Source organism: Engraulis encrasicolus, chromosome 2 (assembly GCF_034702125.1).
Source record: "Engraulis encrasicolus isolate BLACKSEA-1 chromosome 2, IST_EnEncr_1.0, whole genome shotgun sequence".
Taxonomy (NCBI): domain Eukaryota; kingdom Metazoa; phylum Chordata; class Actinopteri; order Clupeiformes; family Engraulidae; genus Engraulis; species Engraulis encrasicolus.
Genome location: NC_085858.1, coordinates 12623595 through 12646662, shown reverse-complemented (window position 1 = coordinate 12646662; position 23068 = coordinate 12623595). Strand labels below are relative to the sequence as shown.

The 23068-nt window shown below is 42.4% G+C and overlaps 2 protein-coding genes across 4 annotated transcripts in view; one reads left to right on the top strand and one right to left on the bottom strand.

Annotated features, from left to right (window-relative positions):
- Positions 1-515: 515 nt before the first annotated feature.
- rangap1a (RAN GTPase activating protein 1a) lies at positions 516-17204 on the bottom strand. The gene is made up of 16 exons (XM_063222429.1): positions 17112-17204; positions 16027-16157; positions 15581-15708; positions 14563-14622; positions 12047-12226; positions 11073-11207; positions 9238-9396; positions 8707-8820; positions 8330-8429; positions 6158-6242; positions 4986-5118; positions 4238-4354; positions 3733-3838; positions 2408-2496; positions 1809-1930; positions 516-1532 (listed from the first exon to the last, which is right to left on the bottom strand). Exons 2-16 carry the CDS (start codon positions 16136-16138, stop codon positions 1451-1453), a joined length of 1722 nt encoding a protein of 573 aa, XP_063078499.1. The 5' UTR covers positions 16139-16157; positions 17112-17204; the 3' UTR covers positions 516-1450.
- A 413-nt stretch (positions 17205-17617) lies between these two features.
- Positions 17618-23068, top strand: part of zc3h7ba (zinc finger CCCH-type containing 7Ba) — a 30762-nt gene continuing 25311 nt past the window's right edge. For 2 of the 3 annotated variants that reach the window (XM_063222414.1, XM_063222407.1), the window contains exons 1-8: positions 17618-17773; positions 18255-18350; positions 18438-18474; positions 18745-18942; positions 21636-21782; positions 21929-22009; positions 22329-22397; positions 22496-22538. In XM_063222414.1, coding sequence (XP_063078484.1) covers positions 18292-18350; positions 18438-18474; positions 18745-18942; positions 21636-21782; positions 21929-22009; positions 22329-22397; positions 22496-22538 — 634 coding nt within the window. In that variant the 5' untranslated portion in view covers positions 17618-17773; positions 18255-18291. The other variant, XM_063222421.1, reaches the window with a different exon arrangement.

Genomic DNA, 23068 nt, shown 5'->3' with positions numbered 1-23068 from the left:
AACCAGATGCTCTGGAGTTCATTAAAACATTTCACGCGCAATAATATTCCCGTATTTAACTATTGCGCAAAGTTATGTAGGTTTATAAACATAAAAAAAAAGTCTGCGTCAAATGTTGGCCATGGTGTTTTAAATCCCTAGTGATTCTTATTACGCATTCAGGGTGCACATCGAAGAGAAGAGCGAAGGTTACGCACAAAGACGCACTGTTGTCCTTTGAACAAAACCTGCCTGGTTTCCAAAATGGCCCTGGTATAACAGAGGTTTACCACCACTGTAATTCCTCCATACATTTTAGGCAAAGGATCTTGTCAATGCTAATTTTGCAACTTCATGCCACATAAACCAATACAATGTCAAATCCCAAATAAAAACAGATGAAAGAATACACTAGTGAAGAATTATGAATTATTTTAGGATACATTTTTTTTTAAAATCTGGAAACAAATCTGAATGCAAATCAAATTGAGTATCGTTTAGCAAAATGGAGAGGGAAAGCATTCACTGGACAAAGATGAGAATATTCAATATTACTTTACTGACCCGTTCTTTGTACAATGTGAACTGACAATAATCCATCGCCTTTGTAACATGTGCTTTTTATCCCATACAGATTATAGCATTAAGGTAAACACAATTGCAATCTTTTTTTTCCTAATGTAAATACTTTCATCACCAAAGTTTTGTTATGCACAGAGTCATGTCCAATTGACCAGGAAACAAGTCTTTTTTTAACAGGCCAGAATAGCACTACTCTGTATTGGGCACAGTCATGGAGTCCAATCTAGCCATCAAATTGAAAAGTGAAGTTCAGTCCTCTGACTTCATCTGTTCATTCATCTTCAGATGGCCTAGACATGTGGTCTATATGCTACTATCATTTGCACCACATGAAATGTAAACCACTCAATGCATATTATTCAATGCCTTCTTGTTTGCCATTTCCATAAGAAGAAATGTTTACAATTTTAATATCACATTTTAATACAGTTTATTACATTATTCATATTTGTAATTATTTTCCTTAAAAGTGTGGTCTTGTCCATTTCTTTTTTTTTCTTTTTAAAAAGTGCCTCCAACGATCACATGCTGCCATCTGTAAGTGTTCAGTCTTGGAATGAATCAGTCCAGAGAAGTGCCATGAGGACACACAGCTCCCACCCTGTCTGGCGTACCGTACGGTACCGTGCCCATGATATGTGATGACATGCCCTACTGTCTTCCATAGGAGCTGAGACAAAGTTTCTGGGTTATCCTGCGTGTCTCGACTCTTCTCTCCATGTTGTGGCACAAGGGGGAGGCTGGGGAGTGTGGGAGTGTGTGTGTGTGTGTGTGTGTGTGTGTGTGTGTGTGTGTGTGTGGTTGGTCTGGGAGTGTTATGGGTGAGGTCTTTGTGTTACAGTCTGAGTTTGAGGGACACTGTAGGTAGAGTGATAATGATGGTGACCCTCTAGCACTCAGGTCTGATCCTCTGCAGGGTGGACTTCAGACTGTCTCGGGCTCCAGCACACGACTCACATGCCCGACTGTGTCTACAGAGTACCAGAAGAAAAAGTGAATTAGCATTTAAATGTACCAATCAGCTCACATTACTAAGCTCTAACGTTCAATTCATACAGAAAATCAAACAATTGAAACAGAAAACAGCTTTTTGTAACGTAAAACGTAAATCAACTTCACTTAACCAAAAGATGCATTCCCAATCTACCCAATATGACAACTAGGCTAAACGTGCCTGCCAGAGAGACCCTCAACACTTGATGAGGCCCACCCTACCCTCCGCTTGAGCCAAGTGACCTATATATTACCGTGACATGAAGGCATCTAGCACGGCGATGTGCTCCTGGGGGAAGTAGTCCTGCTGCACGGCGTGCTCAATAGCCTGCAGATGACCCGCCACCACGCGCATCGGCTTCACCTTCTCCTCACTCTGACCAGGAGGGAGGGGAGGGCAGGGGAGGGGAGGCAACAGTCATCAGTACAAACCATTGGCAATATACAGTATGGCAAACAATGGTCAGGGATATCATGTAACAAAGCTTGTGTACATACTACAAAAAGCTACGTACGTAACTTACGCACACAAATGTTTGGATGTACCAAGACTGACTTAATGTGATAAACTGCCTGTGCACTTAATTTAAAATTAAATGAGAATGTAGCAGGAGAGTTTGCATAAAATGAATTGCTACTTGTGTGTGCACGCGTGAGTGAGTGAATGGCGGAAAAAGAGACAGACATACTGACCGAGAGAGAGAGAGAGAGAGAGAGAGAGAGAGAGAGAGAGAGAGAGAGAGAAAGAGAGAGAGAGAGAGAGGAGAGAGAGAGAGAGAGAGAGAGAGAGAGAGAGAGAGAGAGAGAGAGAGAGAGAGAGAGAGAGAGAGAGAGAGAGAGAGGCTATGCATACCTTGAGCAGGCCCAGCATGATGAGCAGAGAGGAGATGAAGTGGAAGGTGCTGAAGGAGTCACTGGAGAAGGCTTTCTTCAGGATGGCATCTGAAAAACACACAAGGCCATCACATGTCAACATGTCTGGCTCATCACTTAGCTGTAGCAGACTGGCCCTATCATTCAATGGCACAGGAATGAGACACCTTATTTCAGGAGCGACAAGCCAGTTCCAGACATACCTATCAACTTTGTGCAAGGCCAGTCCTGTAAAAAATCCACACAGAACCCATAGTTTCAAAGGAGTGTACATAGCTTTATATGAGTGGAATATCAATTTCTCTTTGTCGTTTTCTCCTTCAAATTGAGTTGTAAGCAAGATGGCCCATCTTTGCCTGGACCTGATGCAAAACTTCATGCTGGAGCAAGCTGTGATGAGGTAAATTGTCATGATTTGCTGTTTAGAGGCTTGTGAGCACCACATGAACGACACTGTTTGTGAACTGTCGCTTTCTACCAGGCAAGGAGTGGACACACACAGGACTGCGGAGCTCAAGGGTTAAAGCTGGCATTTTTAAGGAACATGAATTCTTGGTGGTGGCTGGCATAAAGGCTTCTGGCAGGTGTCTGAAAACCCAGACCCTCTCTACTAATGAGTAGAAAGGGTATGGCTTCTCAGGCTAAACTGGAGGGGCTGTGGAGGTGAATTTTTGAACCAATTTTTTTTTGGTAATGTAAAAATCTGGATATTTTCCGGAAAATACCAAAACAGAAGTTAGTGGGAAATATATGGAGTTTCCCAGGAAAACGGGAGGGTTGACAGGTATGGTTTCAAATATTTGCCTCAACTTCAGGACATCATCTGATCATAACCGGCACAACTCAAGCAGGAGTTATACAGGAGTGCTACATGTACTGTTACTAGATGGTACTCCAATTCCAACTCCTGCTGAAGCCCTGCTAAGCGTGGGTCTCTGCCCTCATGTTTTTCATGGAGAGAATAGCCATGTTTAAATAAAGGGCTTTTTAGCATTTTTTGGACAAGAAGAGTGCCTTGGACTCCCTTTTTGATGAGACATTGTTTTTCCCCCCACATTGTTTTTCTTCACTTCATGACCAACTTCTGTTGAATTTGCAAGCTGAGGCAGGTGAGGTGAAATATTTGGTAGAGAAATGAAGTTTTAGAAAACAGGTTTATCATCATCGTTCATAACATGTACAGCACTTAATTGCACATTTCTTATCAGGAATAATTAGGCATGAACTAACTAACTCCCAACTACAAAATGGAGATACACCGTTTTGCAAATTAACTCTTCAAATATAAAAGGAGAAGACACCCACCTACGCTGTCAAGTACCGCTCTCTTCACCTCTTCATCCTGGTCTTTGTAAACGGATGAGACCTTCAGGAAGGCCTCTGCTGTCTTAGCTGCATCATTCACATCCACCTGTGGAAATCAAAGACATGCCTGCCATTTCTCTTCATGCTACCTAAAGTATTAAGGTGTTATTAAACTATTACATGACTATCATGCACGACAGGTGATTCTACAAGACTTAATGTTAGTCAGTCGGAACCCAGTATGTGAAAAATGTATGCAATTCCAACTCGTCTAGCAGAGAAATCCTTGAAGGATGAAGAAAATATTCCTCTAGTATGAAATGGCTAATCTGCTTGAAAGTAGACTCTGGAGCCAACATAGAAATCCCACCTCAAAAAAAGTCTTGACAGCGTCTGTTCTCCTCCTGTGTAACTCCTTGTAAAACCTACACCTCAAAGCATTACATCCAGACTTGAAATGATGAGCTTAGAGTGTGAGATATGCCCTCTTCTCCTGAGCCCATACCTGCTGTTCAATGAGCACTGCCCTCTTGGCCCCCAGGCGGAGCAGCTTGTCTGGCGAGGGGAAACTCAGGAAGGACGAGACATCAGGAGGACGCGCCTCTGATGGAGGAGGGGTCATCTGACAAGACACAACAGCAGAGAGAAATGCAGCTTTGGTGAGAAGACCCAACACACACCCACGTTTCCTTTGTTTGACATTACTAAACAGTACTACATTCACCAATCCAATTCAGCAACTAATTTGCTTGGAGGCCAAAATGGTATAGGAACAAAAGACTAGTTACTAAATTCAGCCAGTTCTAGAGTAGAGTTTCTCAACGGGGATGCTACAGCCCCCCCCCCCCCCAAGGGACGTTGGGGAGCCCTAGGGGGGCGTTAAGAAGGATACAATTGAGAGGGAGTGGTCCTTAGTTGCCACTTAGGTGCATTAGTACATTTAATTTTTTAATACTAAGGGGAGGCGTTGGTGGACTTCTGATGAGGTTAAGGGGGCGTTGAGCGGCTTATGATGAGGTCAAGGGGGCGTTCATGGGCTTATGATGAGGTCAAGGGGGCGTTGAGAGGCTTATGATGACGTCAAGGGGACTATTGGAGGCTTATGATGAGATCAAGGGGGTGTTTGTTCAAAAAAGGCGGAGAACCCCCGCTCTAGAGTCTACCTGATGTGGCCAACCAGGGTTTTACTTTCAGAGAATACATCGAAATGTATAGAGCACAGGATGGAGTTGGAATGCCAATGCCCAACTGACCGGCTTTATCTGGTTCTCCTCCTCTTCCTCCTCCTCCTCCTCCTCTTCTCCAACTTCCTCATCATCATCCTCGTCGTCTTCATCATCATCATCATCGTCCTCATCATCATCCTCAGGCTCCCCCTCGTCATCACTGCAGACACACAAGCAAGGCTCAGATTAAAGGTACAATGTATATCATTCTTATGTGATGGTCGTCAAAATCTGTTAACCCAACACAATCTTGTCCTTTACCATGGAATTTTGCCACCACAGTCAACTTACTTTTACTTCATGTACATGGTCAACCATGTCAGTACAGGCAAACCCTGACCACTGTGTGAAGAACATTTAACAGGCTTGCATAAATATGACTAGATGACTAGATGACACTAAATGCTGTGTTTAGCCTTTTGATATGGCTCAACCCTTGAAGTCTTGGGCGAGTATCCTCCATTTGTTGCGTTACTGCCTTTGCATTACTGCCACCTACAGGATAATGTGCTTATCGCCTTGTCACTGACTGATGGCAGAAGTCAGATTGCCACTATGTTTAGCCGGTATAACACTGCCATCATTTAACTAAAAAGGAGTGGTGGTCAACACAGCATATATAGTATTCATATCTATGACCAAGCTCGGAAAATGGCAGCTTAGCAGCTTAAGCAGTGGTGGGTAGTTCTGAGGGCCTATTGAGAAAGCTACCACCCATGGACCAGCACAATGTACGTATGCTACACAAAGTGGTTCCCAAACTTTTCCTGCTGGGAACCCTTTTTGAACCTAAGAACTAGTGATGTACATTGGCACTGCCCTTACGATTCAATTCGATTACGATTCGGGAGGTAACGCTTTGATTCAGTTCGATTCTACGATGTATTGCGTTGCGATGCATTACATATCTACTGAAAGCAAGGGCAAATTTTTCATCAGTCATGAGGCAATACAAGCAGTCAGATACTGAACAACATTTTATTGACTATTATGTGTATCAGTCCTGCAGGTTTCAATGCTTTGAAGTGCTTTAATTTAATGTAAAGTTAATTTGCTCCGGAAATGGCCACGGAAGTAATTGAACCTTGAAAAAATATACCGCATCGATTATGGCATTTGCCGAATCCTGCCCCGCATTGCAATGCATTGACAAATCGACTATTGTTGACACCACTACTAAGAACATGTTGGTGCTGTACCTGAGCGAGCCCAGCAGGTCTCCCATATTCATGTTCTCCATCGTCTCCTTCAGAGTGCTGCAGCCCTCCTCACCCAGACAGTTACCTACCAACAGTGATGAACAAGAGGAGGGGGATTTTAAGTTGCTTTGTAGAAAAATAACTAGGAACAAACTATGGAGGAAATCTGGTATATAGAGTGACAGAGTAGTTAGTGCTTGCACCTAAAGGGCAGTAAAAATGAACCGTATATTATACTACTTGCATTATACTTATATTACTATTATTACTATTATATTATCATGTTTCAGTTCTTACTTTTAATACTTTAATTCCTATATGTTGAACAGAGACACAGAAACTGGAGTGTGTGTGTGTGTGTGTGCGTGTTAGTGAGGGCAGCTGCGCCTGACAAAAGACCAAAGTCTGGGCAGTCTGCCAAGTGCAGGTGGCGTACATCACTGTCTTGACAGGGAGGCATGTGTGTGTGTGTGTGTGCATTAACTTACATGCCTATGCCTATGTTCAAAACTAATTAAAAACCCAAAAAGCCCTTTAAAGATATTCTTTTTGGAAACTCCCGTCAATAAATCCACGTTTGTAAAATTCCCCGACATATCATAACGTCATCTGAGATTTGATTGGCCAAGAGGTGGTCAATCCAGGTGGACAAAGGACAGGGATTGGTCAGGTGTACAAGATGCCCCAGACCTGGGAGCATAAAAGACGGCCAGAGCTCAGGAGGACAATGCCAACGGAGTCCCAAGAGCCAACCTGACGCATCTCCTCAGTTGATCAACTTCACCGCGGTTTGCTGTCTGGCTTTGCAGTAAGTAATTCTTGACTTTGGTTTTGTGGGACTTAGTTTATTGAAAAGACTTAGCCTCCGGAAAAAAACTCTGGTTCTGGGAAAAACTTAGTCTTCAAAAAAGACTTAGTCTCCGAGAAAAACACTGGTTCTGGGAAAAACTCAATCTTCAAAAAAGACTTAGCCTCCGAGAAAAACTTTGGTTTTACAAAAACTTGCTGTTTGTTGAAATGTTTCAAGTCTAAGATGTATTGCATTGGAAACTTGTACATTGAACTTGCTTCTACAATGTCCCTAACCTGAGTCGAGTTAAATAAAGTCTCCATCAACAAACTATGCCGGTGTATTTGCCTATTGGACAATTTGTCTCCTAACTTATTCTTATTTTTACCCCATATTAACCTGGCCTGGTGACTGGCACATCGATTGAAAACCACAACAAAACTATTAATTTAATACAACATACGATGTCTAGGCTAACTGTGCGACAGTCCTGTTTGCTAACAGAGCCCACTTCCCCTTTGCATTATCTCCTTTGCAGCATGCACAATACATAGCCTAGTGCATCTCTCAGATAGCAGTGCAAGTCATAATAGTCTCTTGGTTCCTATTAGACAATGCCAATAGCTGTTTCCAAATAAAATTTGAAGACTATAAGACCAAGTTATATGCGCCAAATATACGTCACAGAGAAGTGGACGGCAACCCCAGCACTCTCTCCTTCTCGGTGTGTGTAGACTATGCGTACTTGTGTGATAAAAAAAATACCCAAATGGGGCTGCACTTATCCCAACGCTGTTACAGATATAAACTGTCAACTAAAACAATTCAAGTGAACAGAAGAGATGTGTTGTTAAGATGTGACCACACCGCCCCGTTTTGGAGCGGTGTGCCAAAAGTTCCGTCAAAAGGTCCCTTGGCAGACCCTGAAATCAAACAGTATCAAAATGTCCTGGTTACAGACATTACATAACTATCATCCAAGATGTTGTACTTCACAATTAAATATAGCTTCCAGTAATCTGTGTGTGTCTGAATTTAGTGTACACTCGTGGCCTATGAACTGCAACCCAAACACGTGTCTGGTTCTTTGACGGCCGTGGCTACAATAACTAGGGGGCGTGACATTTGTGAAGGGTCAATTTTATTATACGCCTCATTTTCTGAGGAGGTGTGACACTACTCTACCTCCTGATCATGATCTTGACTGATGGGCCTTATGACATTGGTTATGCTACATTTGTTACGTCTGCTGTTTTTGTACTACGTGATTGTTAAGCCGATCCCCCCCCCCCCCCCCCCCCCCCCCCCCCCTAAATCCCCCCCCCCCCCCCCCCCCACCCCCCCCCCCCCCCCCCCCCCCCCCCCCCCCCCCCCCCCCTTACCGTTGAGATCCAGTTTTTCCAGTTGTGCCTTGTCCTGAAGTGCACGTGCCACTGTCAAAGCTGCATCCTCTGTGATCTCACCAAATGACAAATTCAGCTCCTAAGGGCAGGAATATCAATGCGAGTTAGCAATCCACACGTTTCACAGGAGAATGTATCCTTACAGGGCTTCGAGAGCACAGGGCACACAACGATAACAAAAATAATTGTCGCCAAAAACAGCAAGTGTATAAGTGGAGCAAAAAGTAAATTAACTCTGTTCACCGTCTTTGCAATACTAAAACCATTCATTAAACAGTTGAACATTTGCAGGTTCCAGAGCCCCTGTACTAATACCACATTTACCGCACATACAGTGTTGAGTGTCAGCCATCTACCTTGAGAATGGGTAAGCCCTCCACAAGAGTGTCAGAAATGGCCAGAGCTCCCTCTGAGCGCACTAGGCAGTCTCCAAAGTTGATCACCTGGACATTACGCAGGTGCCTCAGCGCCTGCAGATACAAAAAAACAAAGCACAATCATTAAAACAAACAGATGCTTTAATGTTCTCAATACAGTCCCTAGTTTAATTAATTATTGTGATTCAATTGTTTGATCCATGTACCTGAGGGATTTTTTTTTAAAAGAATGCCATGATAGGTTTTAAGACGCCATATTACAAAAACAGTCATCCTGTTTTTCTTTCACCATCTGGTAAGCGTCTGTACATTTCAAAACATTTTGTAACTTGCACAAGTTAAACAACTTTTGCAACTTGGCTCATTGCAGCTGCCAAAGTCACACACATTAATACATAAGTCGTCATGATTGTGCAGAACTCAAAAAGCTGGTAGGTTACAGTGCATGACTTGAAAAAGTGGTATACTCGATCTAGTGTATGCAAATGCATCTCCCTGCTCATGCAGTACCTGTGCCATGGCGATGGCTCCCTTCTTGGTGAAGGTGTTATCGTTGAAGTTGATGACGCGCAGCTGGGGGTTGTGCTGCAGGGCGTTGGCCATGGCCGTGACGCCTGGGTGGTTGATGCCATTCTGAGGAATATGGATCTCCTCCAGGCTGCCCATTAGCTAAACACACAGCAACACACACAAAACACCAACATCAGTGGCGTTCTAAAGGAGTGCACAAGGAAGTGCTTGATAGGTGTGCATACACATTATTATTTTTAAAGTGTTTAATTTTGCCAAAACAAAGTGTTGAATCATTATCTGTACTATTGTATTGACATTTAAGGTATTGGGTTTAATAACATCCCCTTTGAGATATTCGTGTTCAAATTCCTTACGGTTACATCTGTGTAGACTTGGATAAAATATTACGCTAGAGAAACAAGCCGTATTTTTCGGACTACAAGTCGCACTTTTTTTCATGGTTTGGCTGGACATGCGACATTTACTCTGGTGCGACATGTATATGTTTTTTTTCACCACGGGAGAGCACTATGTGCGCAACTATGTTGTGTTGCCTAATACCACTGATAGAAAAAATGTTTTACCACAACAAAAAATAGCATTTACAATGACGACTGAATAGAAATATACCACCCAAAAAAAGTTAATATAGCCTACTGCTGAGTTCAGGCTGAAAGTAATTAAATATGCAGCCGAAAATGGCAATAGGGCAGCTGAACGAAAGTTTGGATGCAATGGAAAACTGGTTGGGGACTGGAGAAAGGCGGAGGAAAATGTGCATGTTATGAAAAAAACAAAAAAGCTATCTGAAGGTTCAAGGCCTACGTCTAGAAGAAGAGCTGAATACAGGACAAATGTGTTCTCGAACAATGCGCGCGCTGCGAGTCAACGGTCTTGTTACGGGCTCCATGACATTGTCAAAGAAATGAATAGGACTTTTGGCGGAAGTCCCGGACCTCGTGGATTTATCGCTTTATGCAATGCAATTCCCTCTCGTGGATTTATTTGCGCTATGCAACACAATCGCCTCTCTATCCGAGAACGAAAGTTTGTGTTATTAAAGACAGTCAGCCGACTTCCAGGTGAAAATCGATCGTTTCCGCGAGTTTCTGACAAAGGAGCACAACTTGACACTACCATAGGCTACACAACATGGATGAAATCCCCCTCACCTTTGATACCGTCATGGGCTGAAGTCTCAGAAAAAGAGGGTAAAGAAAGGCATGCTCTGGAGACGGAACAAAGTTGCCTCGAACCCTCCCACGGTCCAAACGTAAAACAATGCCGACAATTGAATGTTGTTCCGACTACAGGGTAACATGGCGCGTTATCACTGTTTCTTCTTTTCTTTTTGTGGTTTTATGGCGGTTGGCAAACCATCTTAGTTGGTGCATTACCACCACCTCTGAATGCGTTGCCACTGCTTCAGATGCTGGTTTATAAAACAATGCCGTCTTCGAGCAGCAGCTTACCATGCGCCAGTTATCACAACATAGATTCCATGGATAGAATAACCTTTCAAAAATGTGCGACGATTAGTCCGGTGCGACGTATATATGTTTTTTTCATCTTCAAAATGCATTTTTGGGCCGATGCGCCTTAAACTCCGGAGCGACATATAGTCCAAAAAATACGGTATGCGAATTTCCTCAACTGTTTTTCATATTACCGGTACATTGCATTTAGGTGATGCTCTGACCCATCACAGTTTATATTAGATTATTGGTATAAGAACAGTAGGTAAAAGTACAAAGCTGCTTATTCACCACCCCACCATTTTTACTAAGTTCATGCACATGGTGCAGTGACAAATCATTCAGCATGATGGTCACCTGGAAGGCCTGGGCAAGAGCTGTGGCTCCATCATTCTCCAGTCGGTTCCTGCCTGCAATGAACACCTTCAGACTGAGGGGGGCGCCGGCTGCACTTGACTGCTTGTGGCACTCTGTCAGTGCTGCTGCCAGGATCTGGTGGAACAGTCACAGGGAATATAATCAACATGCAAGCTTACAAACTTACATCACATGCAAGCTTACAAAAAAATGTGTGTGCTTTTGCGTGTGTCTCACACTGTTTGGGTACGTAGGACATTGCATTACTAATCGCAGTCAATTCAAATGTACTGCAAGTATCCAGATGATTCCCTGAAAATGGACATTTTTTTTCGAGGTGTGGAGTGAAGTACACTTTTTCGCATTCAACGGTTGCCATGTCTGTTACGTAGCTGAATGTCAGATGTCAAACTGTTGATTCGCTGATAATAAGACAACAGTTTTGATTCAAAAAGACAAATCGGCATGTGTCTAGGGTTAACAAAAAAAAAAGGTAAAAACAACAAACAGCGTTTTCCATGATGAATTGTAATTTGGTGGCTGGCAAACTCGGATGACATACGGCACCCATCATTTCCATGAAGTGTAACAGAGAGAACGTGATTTGGAATGACACTTCACCTTTGATTTTTGCCTACTGTCTGAGGGCGGAAAGTGCATTCAACCTCAGTACACAGTGCACACTGCACAGTGCTGAGTTTAGCACAGGCCACGTGACACTAGCCAGGCCGTGCCCTCCTAGTGACGCAACACCTTCAGAGTTGCTACTAGTCAGGTCAAGAGCAATGCAATTACTTTCTGAGCTCCCGAAACATTGGGAACTCCTCCCACTTTGTTGGGAAGCAAACAACCATAGCAAACCAAGGGAGGCAGGTCAACCATGCCGTTTGGGAAATGTTAATTGTTATGCTCTTGGTCAGACCAAGTCTCAAAGAGATTTGAAAGTAGTTGATAATCAGGCTAACGTGACCCACCTTTCCTCCGCCGATGCCCATGCCGCAGTTGTTGAGCCTCAGCTCCTGCAGCGTGTGGCATGCTGTGCTCTTCAGCAGTTTCTCTATGCCCTTCACCCCGTCCGGCCCGAACGCGTTGTCACTCAGGTCCAACACCCGCAGCCGTGCGCCAGACATCATGATGGCATCACCCAAGGAATTCTGGGAACAACAACAACAACAAAAGGTCCTTAAATTACCATACCAGACAGACAATAACAGGTCATGGCTTTATTACTTAAAAAATATATATTTTTCAAAGTCTTTTTTGCCCCCATTCCCGACAGGACAGTGGAAGAGAATCAGGAAACGGGTGGGGAGAGAGAGACAAGGAAGGATCGGCAAATGGCCCAGGCCGCCGGCACAGCAACCCAGTGCGTCCATCGCTAGGCCACGGCAGAGCAATGCGTTTTATTTCTTACTATGCATTTTCCCCACTCCCATTTTTGAAATAACAAAGTTTGACACATACTTATATTGTTCATTATTTCAATACAGAAACCTTAAGTACTTACTATCCAGGGCTCCGAACCGGTTCAAGGAACGAAAACGAAAACCGAAAACGAAAAATTTTTTATGGAATTTTACGAGGAACGGAAACAAAAACGAAATGGTCTTCAAGTGTTCCGGAACAAAAACGTTATTCTGAAATCCACAAACCTGTTAATAACGTTTTTTTCCGTTATCTATATTTCATACAAGTGCACGATTTTGTTTTAGGAGTAACCATGGCAACGAGCAGTCTTTTAGTTCGGCTACTGACGTGTATGAGGAGAAGCATGCATACAGCAACAACATTTTGCTTCACCTGAGCTCTTGCCGCCGATTGATAAAATATTGAGGAGTAGATCAGAGTGCGGCTGTAATGCTGTGCATTGTATCAGATTGTATGGAGAAACTTCCTGGGTACATTTTAGACGGATGTGCTTCTCCTGGCTTTCTCGTAGTAATTGGAAGTTGGCTCTAATAAACCCGCCCTAAAGTTGTTGACCACCAATATCAAATAAGTTTTTGTAAGAGAGATGACACTTTACCCGCACTGTTCTTCTGTCTCATTCACGGACAGTAGGCCTACAGAGTTTTATATTGACACCATGGAGAGCAAAAGAGAACATGTCTTGAGATCGGTGTTGGGATTCCTACAGGGACAGAGTATTTGGACCATACAGTCTATGATTTGCAAAGGAATTGGATAGGCGATTTGATGAACCTAATTCGCAGAGTGCTCTCGAGAGGCAACTGGTGGGTAAGTCATGTTTAGCTTACTACTTGTAATGGCACCGCCGAGTGCCTCGATGTTCAATGCGGTTATGGCAAATTATGTTGTCGTGAAGTTACTGAGGTGCTTTTGTTGTGCGCAGCGTATCCCACTGTCGGTTGTAGAGAAGAGAGGTGAGAGCTGGTGTTTTATGTGCTGTAATCAAGGACGTCTTATCTGTTGTTGTGGTCAATGCGGGATAAAGTCATTCGTGGCAGATGGACTGACGCTAGCTGGCCCACTCAATGTTTCGATGGTTTCCTCAGTATTGCGCAATATTTCCTGGCTGTCATCACGAGTAACAGTAGGTCGCGTGTGACAACAAGCAGGGATAGAGAAAGACAGCGCATTTGTTGTTGTTTAAGTTATTAATTATTCTCTTATGTCGTGCAGAGGGCTGGGCTGATGGGGATGGACTACGTGGAAACTCTTACTATTTTGTGATGCTTGTCTGTTAGGTTACAAAAGGTCTCCGGTTTTGTGGTGATGGACTTGCACTGGAATGGTTGGTAGCTGATATCTGAGAGCATATCCGAGGTTTTAGACTATGCAACCTGTCCCTTCTCTAGTGACCCCTTGCATCGTGCACATCTCAAAACAGTTTGGGATTTTTTTTTGTGGAGCAAGCTTGTGTCCCTTTTACTTACACGTTTCACTTGCTGCAAACCTCATCATGGCCTATTAAATAGAGCTAGGCAAGAACTGAAATCCATGCCTATCGACACCTCTTATTATGCGGACGTCACCTGCGCTATTCTGTATTGTGCTTCCCTAATCAACATTTCCACCCACCGCTACTGGGCTGGCATAGGCTACTGTTGGAATTATGGGCATAGGTTAAATCTGCCAGGATGGATAGCCCATCTGAGTGTTTTTGGGTGTGTTATTATTTTTGAGAATAGCTGTGTAAATCAAGGGGAAATAATGAGTACGTCTATTCTAAGATAAAGTCCACGAAAATAGACTTAATATGGCCGTTAAACACTGCAGGAACGTTAAGAACGAACGTTATTTTTCGTTCCGAACCGGTTCAGGAACGATATTTTTGTGGGGGAACGATTGCAAGAACGAAAACGTTAAACTGAAACTTGCCTGAACCGTTCGGAACAGAACGTTTGAAAAATAATTTCGTTTTCAAGCCCTGTTACTATCATACAAGCTGTATAAGAGCAAGAAGTCTGACAGGTAAAGGATGAGAAGAAATTTGAGTTAAGATCTGTTGTGTGCTCTGCAAACTCACCAGGGCTGGAGGGATCTCGGAGCGCAGGCGACCCGTGAACATGTCACTCCAGTAACAGAACTAGACAGAGGCAACACAGTAAGAACGAGACATAGGAGAGCAGATATCAAGCAGCAGATATACAACAAATGATCTTGTTTCCGTAAATAATGTGAGCAATACACATGATGCCATTGTTGGATAGGTTGTGTCCACTAATGATTGTCATTCACATTCAACTCAAGATGTTCTTAATGAACAGAATCCCATACATAATGATATGAGGATTGCAAAATGATTATTACTAATGAAGCATTGTTGTACAAACAAATCCATGACCAGTGGGAACCATTTAATGCTTGAACCTCCCACAGCCCAATACCACTGATAAGGGTGCAGTGCCAATCGAATCCAATTACATACTATGTAATGGCTACTGACCATCTTCAGCAAGTTTCTCACCATCGTAGTAGGAGCACAGGATATAGACTCAAAATTAACATGCTTAATCAACATCAACAATTAGGTTTTAATTCTCAAATATCCACATGCACTCTTGATTAACTTGATAAACTGATAGATCTTTATTGATCTCAGTATGAGCAATTTTAAATAATATAACCGCACTGTAACAATACAGCAGATTCAGTAAGACTTTCAACATCCATATTTATAATGCAAGGTCTGCAACAATGGACATTTGCAGTACCTCGAGCTAATACTAATGCCCTACAACAGGGCATACAATGTTTAAGAATTTATATTAATTCACACATTCATTGGAAATTGTGTAATATGAATTCTGTGACTTGATGCATTTTGTGTATATGTACGTACAGTAATGTCATGTCTTGATTCTCTTGTTTAATCTTCATTTAAAACTTTTAATGACAACTTTGATGAGATTATTTGTATCGAATAGTACCCTACACCGGACCCCAGGATCCCAACAAATAAAAATCATCAAGAATATGAGCATGATTATTGAGATTTAAAAAAACTCCAACAAATTAGCTGTAAAATAAATATTTCTCTCTACCTGAAAGTCACTCTTGTCTTCTAAGGCTTTTGCAATGGCCTTTGCAGCCTCCACCCCAATCGTGTTCCCCTCCAACCGCAGAGCCTGAAGGCCCTGGAACTCCTTGATGTCCTTGACAATTTCAGCAACTGTAGTACAGAGAGGTATTCCAAGAACATGGTTAAATAAATGGTAAATGGATTGCATTTTATATAGTGCTGCACTCAAAGCGCTTTACATGCATACCTGACATTCACCCATTCACACTCACACACTGGTGGCCATGGCTCCCACGAGGGGTACCACCCTGCCACCAGAAGTAATTTGGGGATAAGCATCTTGCTCAAGGACACACCAATGGGGATCAGACAGAGTGGGGCTTTACGATTCTTATATAATTGTTAATATTGTGATGTTGTTGTTGTTGTTATTATTAGGATGAGTGCTTAATTACAGATCCCACAGACCTGATTCTGCATTGTCCAGCTTGAGTCCTTTGCCCTTGTAGCTCAGCTCCCCCACTACCACCTGAGTCTTGGCCAGGGAGTCGGCCAGCTGGGCAACAGCATCCGTAGCCATGAGGCGACCTACAATGACCCTGTTCAAACGGACAGATACATTTGATTTGGTGGATTAGGCTTGATTGGTCTCATGCACACACAGAAAATATAACAGATAATAGAAAATATAATAATTAATAATACAATTAAATAAATTATTCATTACTTCTTCAACGTAAATGTTTTTGAATAACAATTCTGCTCATGCATGCATGGATAGTAATAACATATGTACACCTGCATCATAATGAAATTATAAATGTGTTGCACTTGCACATTTCCCAGCTAGTTCTACTACATATTGGGCAAGGGCAAAGAGGCGTTTCCAAATGCCCTCTCAAAACACTTGCTAGAGTGCACTCTCAGTGAATGCAATCATTGCAATGACACTTGGCAGCCACAGAGGTCCGACCAGAAAATCCAATAAAATCCTTTGAGAAGGCTTAAAATAGCGCGAAGGAAGAGCCTCGCTGAAGAGCATTATGCAATCAAAAATCCAGGTTTTAGACAGACAGAGTAACCTGTGCTTGGCTTGTGGTGTCTACGTGCACCAGTAGAGCTACCAGCTCTACCAGCTATTCATCAAACAGTCTGCATTCAACATGATGTGACCAAATAACACAAGGACCCTGGTTAGCCAAGTGACAACATACACTTTATCCAATTAGCGTGAACAAGAAACAGCCCATGGTTTACACGGATTATCGGCAAGGAATAAAGACAGTACTGTCGTTTCATGATCCAAGTTCACGAACATGTAGGGACCACAGCCATACTAATCTCTGTTAACAACCTGTGGCTAATACACCACTGTTCATGTTTTGGAAAACCCACATGTTCCATCAGAGCTCGAGATGGCTAACTAGCTAGCTATGTCGAAAATTAAACCGAAAGACTATTCTGTGCTCCTTTCACAAATGCGTTTTACATGACATACAGACGTGGTTCTACATAACGTTATGTATACTATAAAATAGGTATGTAATAAATACCTGTGGCGTGGTAGAAAATAGGTCTGAGAAGATTTGCCACCCACTGGAAGCACAGGCTGTCCCGCTCACAACGATGACGTCGAATGGTTCAAAAACCGGTCATGATGATCCAAGGGACTTGTAGTTTTTTCTACAGCCACTTGAGTTTCCCTTTTTTTTAAACGGGGGTATTTCATGTATTTAATACATTATTTATTGTGTTGTCCTGTGTTAAGTAGCATCGTTATGTGTCTGTGAAATCAATGGCCCACATCAGTGGGTGAAACAAGTTGTTTTTGGTCAGTTTGATTTTGCAATCAGACATGAAAGTATTCAAATAATTAAGTAGCCTGATATTAGTGTAATACATATTAGTAAATGAGTCACCTTTCAGATTTTCCATTTCCATTAGGGAATAAGGAAGCAATAACCTACTGATGGCCGGAGGATTGTCTCCTCCGACCAGTGGTGGAGCTCTGACTGTCTGTCTTCGAGTGAAACGAAACTTTCTAGGCAAACAAGAAAAAACGCGAAACGCGGCGGTGGTGGTGTGTGTGAAAGGAAGGATATTGCTAGCCCCGAGTACCATGTTTGCCTTGATACATTATTCAAAAAATGATGTGACCTCGCTCTAATGCTGACTTGCGAGCTTTCGTGCAAGTTCAGAACCGTTTTTGTTCCACGTGAGTATTGTAGAACTAGCTCTAATGCCTAGAGCTAGAGGCTCTAACCATTTCAGATGAATGGTGTTGATGTCCTTGCAGATGTTTGCTCCGTGTGGTAGTCGTCTACACTGGCATATGGTTGTCAGGTCTGTGGTTCGTGCTTTGTGGAGTTGCTAAATGTTTTTCATTTCGTGACACTACGTCTTAGTCAAGATAACCGATGGTTATATTCCGCTTTCCGCGGGCGAAAGTGTTTGCTGAAAGGATGCTGCACAGGAGAATGCAATGCACTATATTAATTATTTCTCTGCAGATATTGCTGTAAAACATCACTGGATTGCGCTTATTTGCACTATCAAGTTTAGTACGTTAGCATGTCGTTTAGCCTGCCAAATCAATTAAAAAATCTCAGCTGAACTCTCCCTGTCACCCCACTTTTATATTATCATTCACAGGACTTAATAGCCATCCTCTTACTACATGTGACCCCCATTTACAGCTGCAACTTCCATGATAACATTTTTGTGCTGGGCACCATGGACGTGGAGCGACAGAAGCGCAAAGCCAACATCAAGAGAGCACTGGTGTTTATGAAGTAAACTGACTCGACATTTTGCACAATTTGTTCAGCCGTCTCGTGATGGCATATGAGTCAGCCTACTGTTTTTTTGTTTTGTTTTAGGTCCTCTTTGCCCTTTCCAGAGCCAGAAAGTTTCAAGGTAGACTAAACATACTTTCCCACTTCTCAACATTTGCCAGACGGTTGCAATGTCATTTTCTTTTTCTTGAGGCTGCCTTCCTCTTCATGGTAAAACAGTTTTGTTTTGTTTTATCCTTAGAGCAGAATTAATTGTATGACAATTCACAATAATGTAACAATAATTATAATAACATCACAATAATGTTTGAAATGTTTAAAGTCAGCTTTATTGTCAATTTCTTCACATCCACTGCTTGACATTATTAACTCCCTCTGTCTTCGTTCGAAGATGTTTGTGACCCAGCTAGTCTGCAATCTCCTGGAGGAGGGCAATGCCACCTTTCGGGAGGGCAACTGGAAGCAAGCGGTTTGGCACTACACAGAGGGCATTAGTGTGCTGAACTACGCTATAGAAGAGGAGGCATCGGTGCCCTCTGTGCTGCTGGAGAGCCTGACCCTGAACAGGGGAGCAGCCAGATACAGCATGGTAGGCTCAGACGGGATGCCATTTGTTGGTTGGGGGTTTCCCCATTTCTGGTTTTGGTGTTGCCACTCCCTCTGCATGATTTGAATTTCAGTTCAATTGGGTTTCCCAAAGTGGGGTGCTTGCACCCCTGGGGGTGCGCGGCCTGCCATAAGGGGGTGCATGAGCTGAATAGAGCAATGGCTGATATGTGTGTTTTCATACAGAATTCATGAACATTATGTAGTTTTTAATTGTTTGGTGAATTGTATGCTTGAAGGGTCCATCTGAAGTGTAATTTATAACTCCTAGACTTGTAATAATGGCAGAAATAACGTCAGGGCTATTGGAAATGAGGATTGCCCAAAATGTGCGGCTGTGCAACATTCGCTTAGGGGGTGCGTGAACGACATTGAAATGGAAAAGGGGGTGCGCAGGGGGAAAAGTTTGGGAACCACTGGATTAAAGTATAACTACAGTGCCCTCCATAATTATTGGCACCCCTGGTTGAGATGTGTTAAAAGCCTTAAAATAAATTCAGTGTTTATTGCAGAAGAATACTGTCACACTGAAAATTGTAGGAAAATGTAGCCTTCAACTCAAATGAATTGTATGAAAATAAAAAAAATCCCTGACTAAAAAATAATTATTTTTCATTAAATCACCTGTTCCACAATTATTGGCACCCTTAACAATTCCCAGGAAATAAATATAATTGAAGCATTTCTGTCATTTCTACAGTAGTTTAAAAAGTTTACCAGAGTATGTAGGAACATTTAATTAGTAATTCATCACTTCCTGTTTCCCTGGGGTATAAATATGACGTGACACCGAGGCCATTTCTCTTATCCACTCTTAAACATGGGAAAGACAAAGGAACACAGCATACAAGTGAGGCAGATGTGTGTCGACCTTCACAGGTCAGGCAGAGGCTACAAGAAGATTGCCACTCAACTGCAGCTGCCCATATCCACTGTGAGAGGAATAATTAAGAAGTTCAAAACAACTGGAACAGTGGTAAACAAGCCTGGACGAGGACCCAAGTTTATTTTGCCACCACGCACAGTGAGGAGGATGGTAAGAGACATCAAAAGATCTCCAAAGCTCACTGTTACAGAATTACAACAAATGGTAGCATCCTGGGGTCACAAAGTCTCCAAATCAACCATCAGGCGCTGTCTACACGCCAACAAGCTGTTTGGGAGGCATGCACGGAGAAAAACCTTTCCTCACTCACAATCATAAACGCAAGCGTCTGGAGTTCGCCAAGCGGTATTGGGGCTTCAACTGGGACCGTGTGCTTTGGTCAGATGAGACCAAGATTGAGCTTTTTGGCAACAAACACTCTAAGTGGGTCTGGCGTACCACGAAAGATGCGCATGCTGAAAAGCACCTCATACCCACTGTGAAGTATGGGGGTGGGTCAGTGATGCTGTGGGGCTGTTTCGCTTCCAAAGGCCCTGGGAACCTTGTTAGGGTGCATGGCATCATGAATGCTTTGAAATACCAGGACATTTTAAATCAAAATCTGTTGCCCTCTGCCCGAAAGCTGAAGCTGGGTCGTCACTGGGTCTTTCAGCAAGACAATGACCCTAAACATATGGCCAAATCTACACAGAAATGGTTCACCAGACACAAAATCAAGCTCCTCCCATGGCCATCTCAGTCCCCTGACCTCAACCCCATTGAGAACCTGTGGGGTGAGCTGAAGAGGAGAGTACAGAGGAGAGGACCCAGGTCTCTGGATGATTTAGAGAGATTCTGCAAAGAGGAATGGCTGAAGATCCCTCTTTCTGTCTTTTCCCATCTTGTGAAACATCATAGGAGAAGATTAGGTGCTGTTTTGTTGGCAAAAGGGGGTTGTACAAAATATTAACACCAGGGGTGCTAATAATTGTGACACACATTATTTGATGTCAAATAATTATTTCTTTATGTGGGATTTTTTCCCCACTGAATAAATGCACTTGTATTGAAAGTTGGATTTTTCTCTTTTTTTTCCATTAAGGTCCCATATTATTTAGAAAAAAAATAAAATAATTGGAAGCTAAAAAACACATCTCAACCAGGGGTGCCAATAATTATGGAGGGCACTGTACTACAAAGAAATGAATCGGTTAACTGAGATGAGCCTTACAGATATGACTTACTCAGTATGCTTTTACTCAGTGTTTTCAAGTTTTTGTTGCCGTTGAATGCACAAAATCGTCATGCCCTGAAACTACAAAACGCTAAAGACACAGGAAAGAAGTGGGAAGCCACATGAGTTCCCATTTGACCTTTGCTCAAAATGTAAACAAACTGTCACAGTTGAACACTTGGCAGACATGCCTCTCAGGTAAACATTGCACAATCACCCCCAATAAATCTCATGCCATTCCTTGACCGTGCTCAGTCATTTATCTTTATCTCCTTGGGTGCAAGTCATTTATCCAAACTTGTGTCCTCTGTCCTTCTTGGGGACATTCATGTGACATTGAAATTACAAACATGATGTATCTGGAAAAGAAATTTAAGTCTTGTGGCAAAAGAGCAAATTTGTCATCTTTTTCCAAGCAGATAGGTCACATTCAGATTTTAAGTGTTAGATGAATGTCCAGTATAAAACTGACTTAACCCAAGTCGATAACGACGACGGAGGAGAGAGGAAAGGATGCAAGTTTGGAGAAATGAAATGTCCCCTATATTAATGTGAACCTTTTCTGTTTATCATGCAGGGGGAGTATGAGCGTGGGCTGCAAGACTATGAGCAGGTGCTGTCCCTCAATAAGGACAGTCAGAAGGCCTTGTACCGCAAGGCCCTGTGCCTGAGACAGCTGGGCCGCCACAGGGAAGCATACGACTGCCTTCCCTCTTCCACTCAGGTCAGTCATTAAAAAAAACATAGTATTGTGGGATTTTGGGGGGTCGGTCAGATTATATTCCGTTGTTGCGATGTAATTTTGGGTATGAAAGAAACATCACCTGATGGTGTGATGTGACCTAAAGTGTTACTGAATTTCTCTCTCAGGACAAACATATGAAGGAGCTGTCACAGGAGCTTGCATGCAAACTGGGCCTGAAGTCTCAGACATCCTACTACACCTCTATGGTCAGCTGATGTTTTGTCTCAAGCATGTCTTAGCCCTTAGAACTGGCACGGTTTACGTTGATGACTATGTGCTTGGCTCTTTCTTACTATTATCATCATCCTGCAGAATAAATAACACGTTGGACCTTATGACTAAATTTACAGTAAGCAAGTAAATATGTGTTGATACAAAAAAATAATAATAATAATTGTTGCCGCACTTTGTATTTCAATACAGATGTACATTATTATAAACACATTGTTGGACACATTTTTTCAAATGATTGTGATGGCAACCAACCATGGTCCTTGTCAAAAGCCATGCACTCATTTTTCACAGGATGGTTTACCAGAGGGTACTAATGGGATTTTTGCTTCAGCTACTAAAGAGGAATCCTCTGATTTAAAGGTAAATTGAATTAAACTCCAATTTCATTTCGCCTGAAACTTCTCTGACACTTGTTAATGTTCTGTTGACCTACATGTTTTTTGGGGGGGATTTTTTAGGTGTCCTTCAATGGGCTTAATTCCTTGGAGGAGATTTCTGCAGGTATGTTTAAAGAAACACACACACATTTTATAGCATTTCTTCAACTGATAACACTTTATTTCAAGGAGACTTTAGTTTAAGTGCACTTGCCCATTAGGTATAGTACAACAACTGGTGTAATAACATGTAAGTGCAGTACATGTTATTACATCATGCATTTTGTGTATCTACATGCAGTAATGAACATGTACTATATGTACTATGTACTAAATGTACTATAGTTTTATAATAATTGGCCAAGGTGGTGAATTCTTCCAGGGAGGCAAAGGGCTGAATTGAATATAATGTAATAACACATACTGCAGTTGTACTTAAATTGTATCAGTTATTCCACTGTACCTGAGTAACCCGAGTACCTGAGTAAGTACACTGTAATTAAAGGCCTCCTAAAATGAAGTGTTACCAAAGTTCAAGAAGGGTTGAATAGCAGCTGTTTTGTTTGATACAAGTTTATGAGCTGGTTGGTTTGATAAAGGTCGTGTAAATGTCTGCATCTGTACTTCCTTAATTTTTGACTCTTGGCATACTTT

Excerpts from the sequence above, each read along its gene's own strand:
- rangap1a (XM_063222429.1), bottom strand. The coding sequence starts at position 16,138 with ATGGCTACGGATGCTGTTGCCCAGCTGGCCGACTCCCTGGCCAAGACT. Across the intron at positions 15,709-16,026 it reads GCTGGACAATGCAGAATCAG|TTGCTGAAATTGTCAAGGAC; the intron begins GTCTGTGGGATC and ends TCTGTACTACAG. Across the intron at positions 2,497-3,732 it reads AGCGGTACTTGACAGCGTAG|ATGCCATCCTGAAGAAAGCC; the intron begins GTGGGTGTCTTC and ends TGTGTTTTTCAG.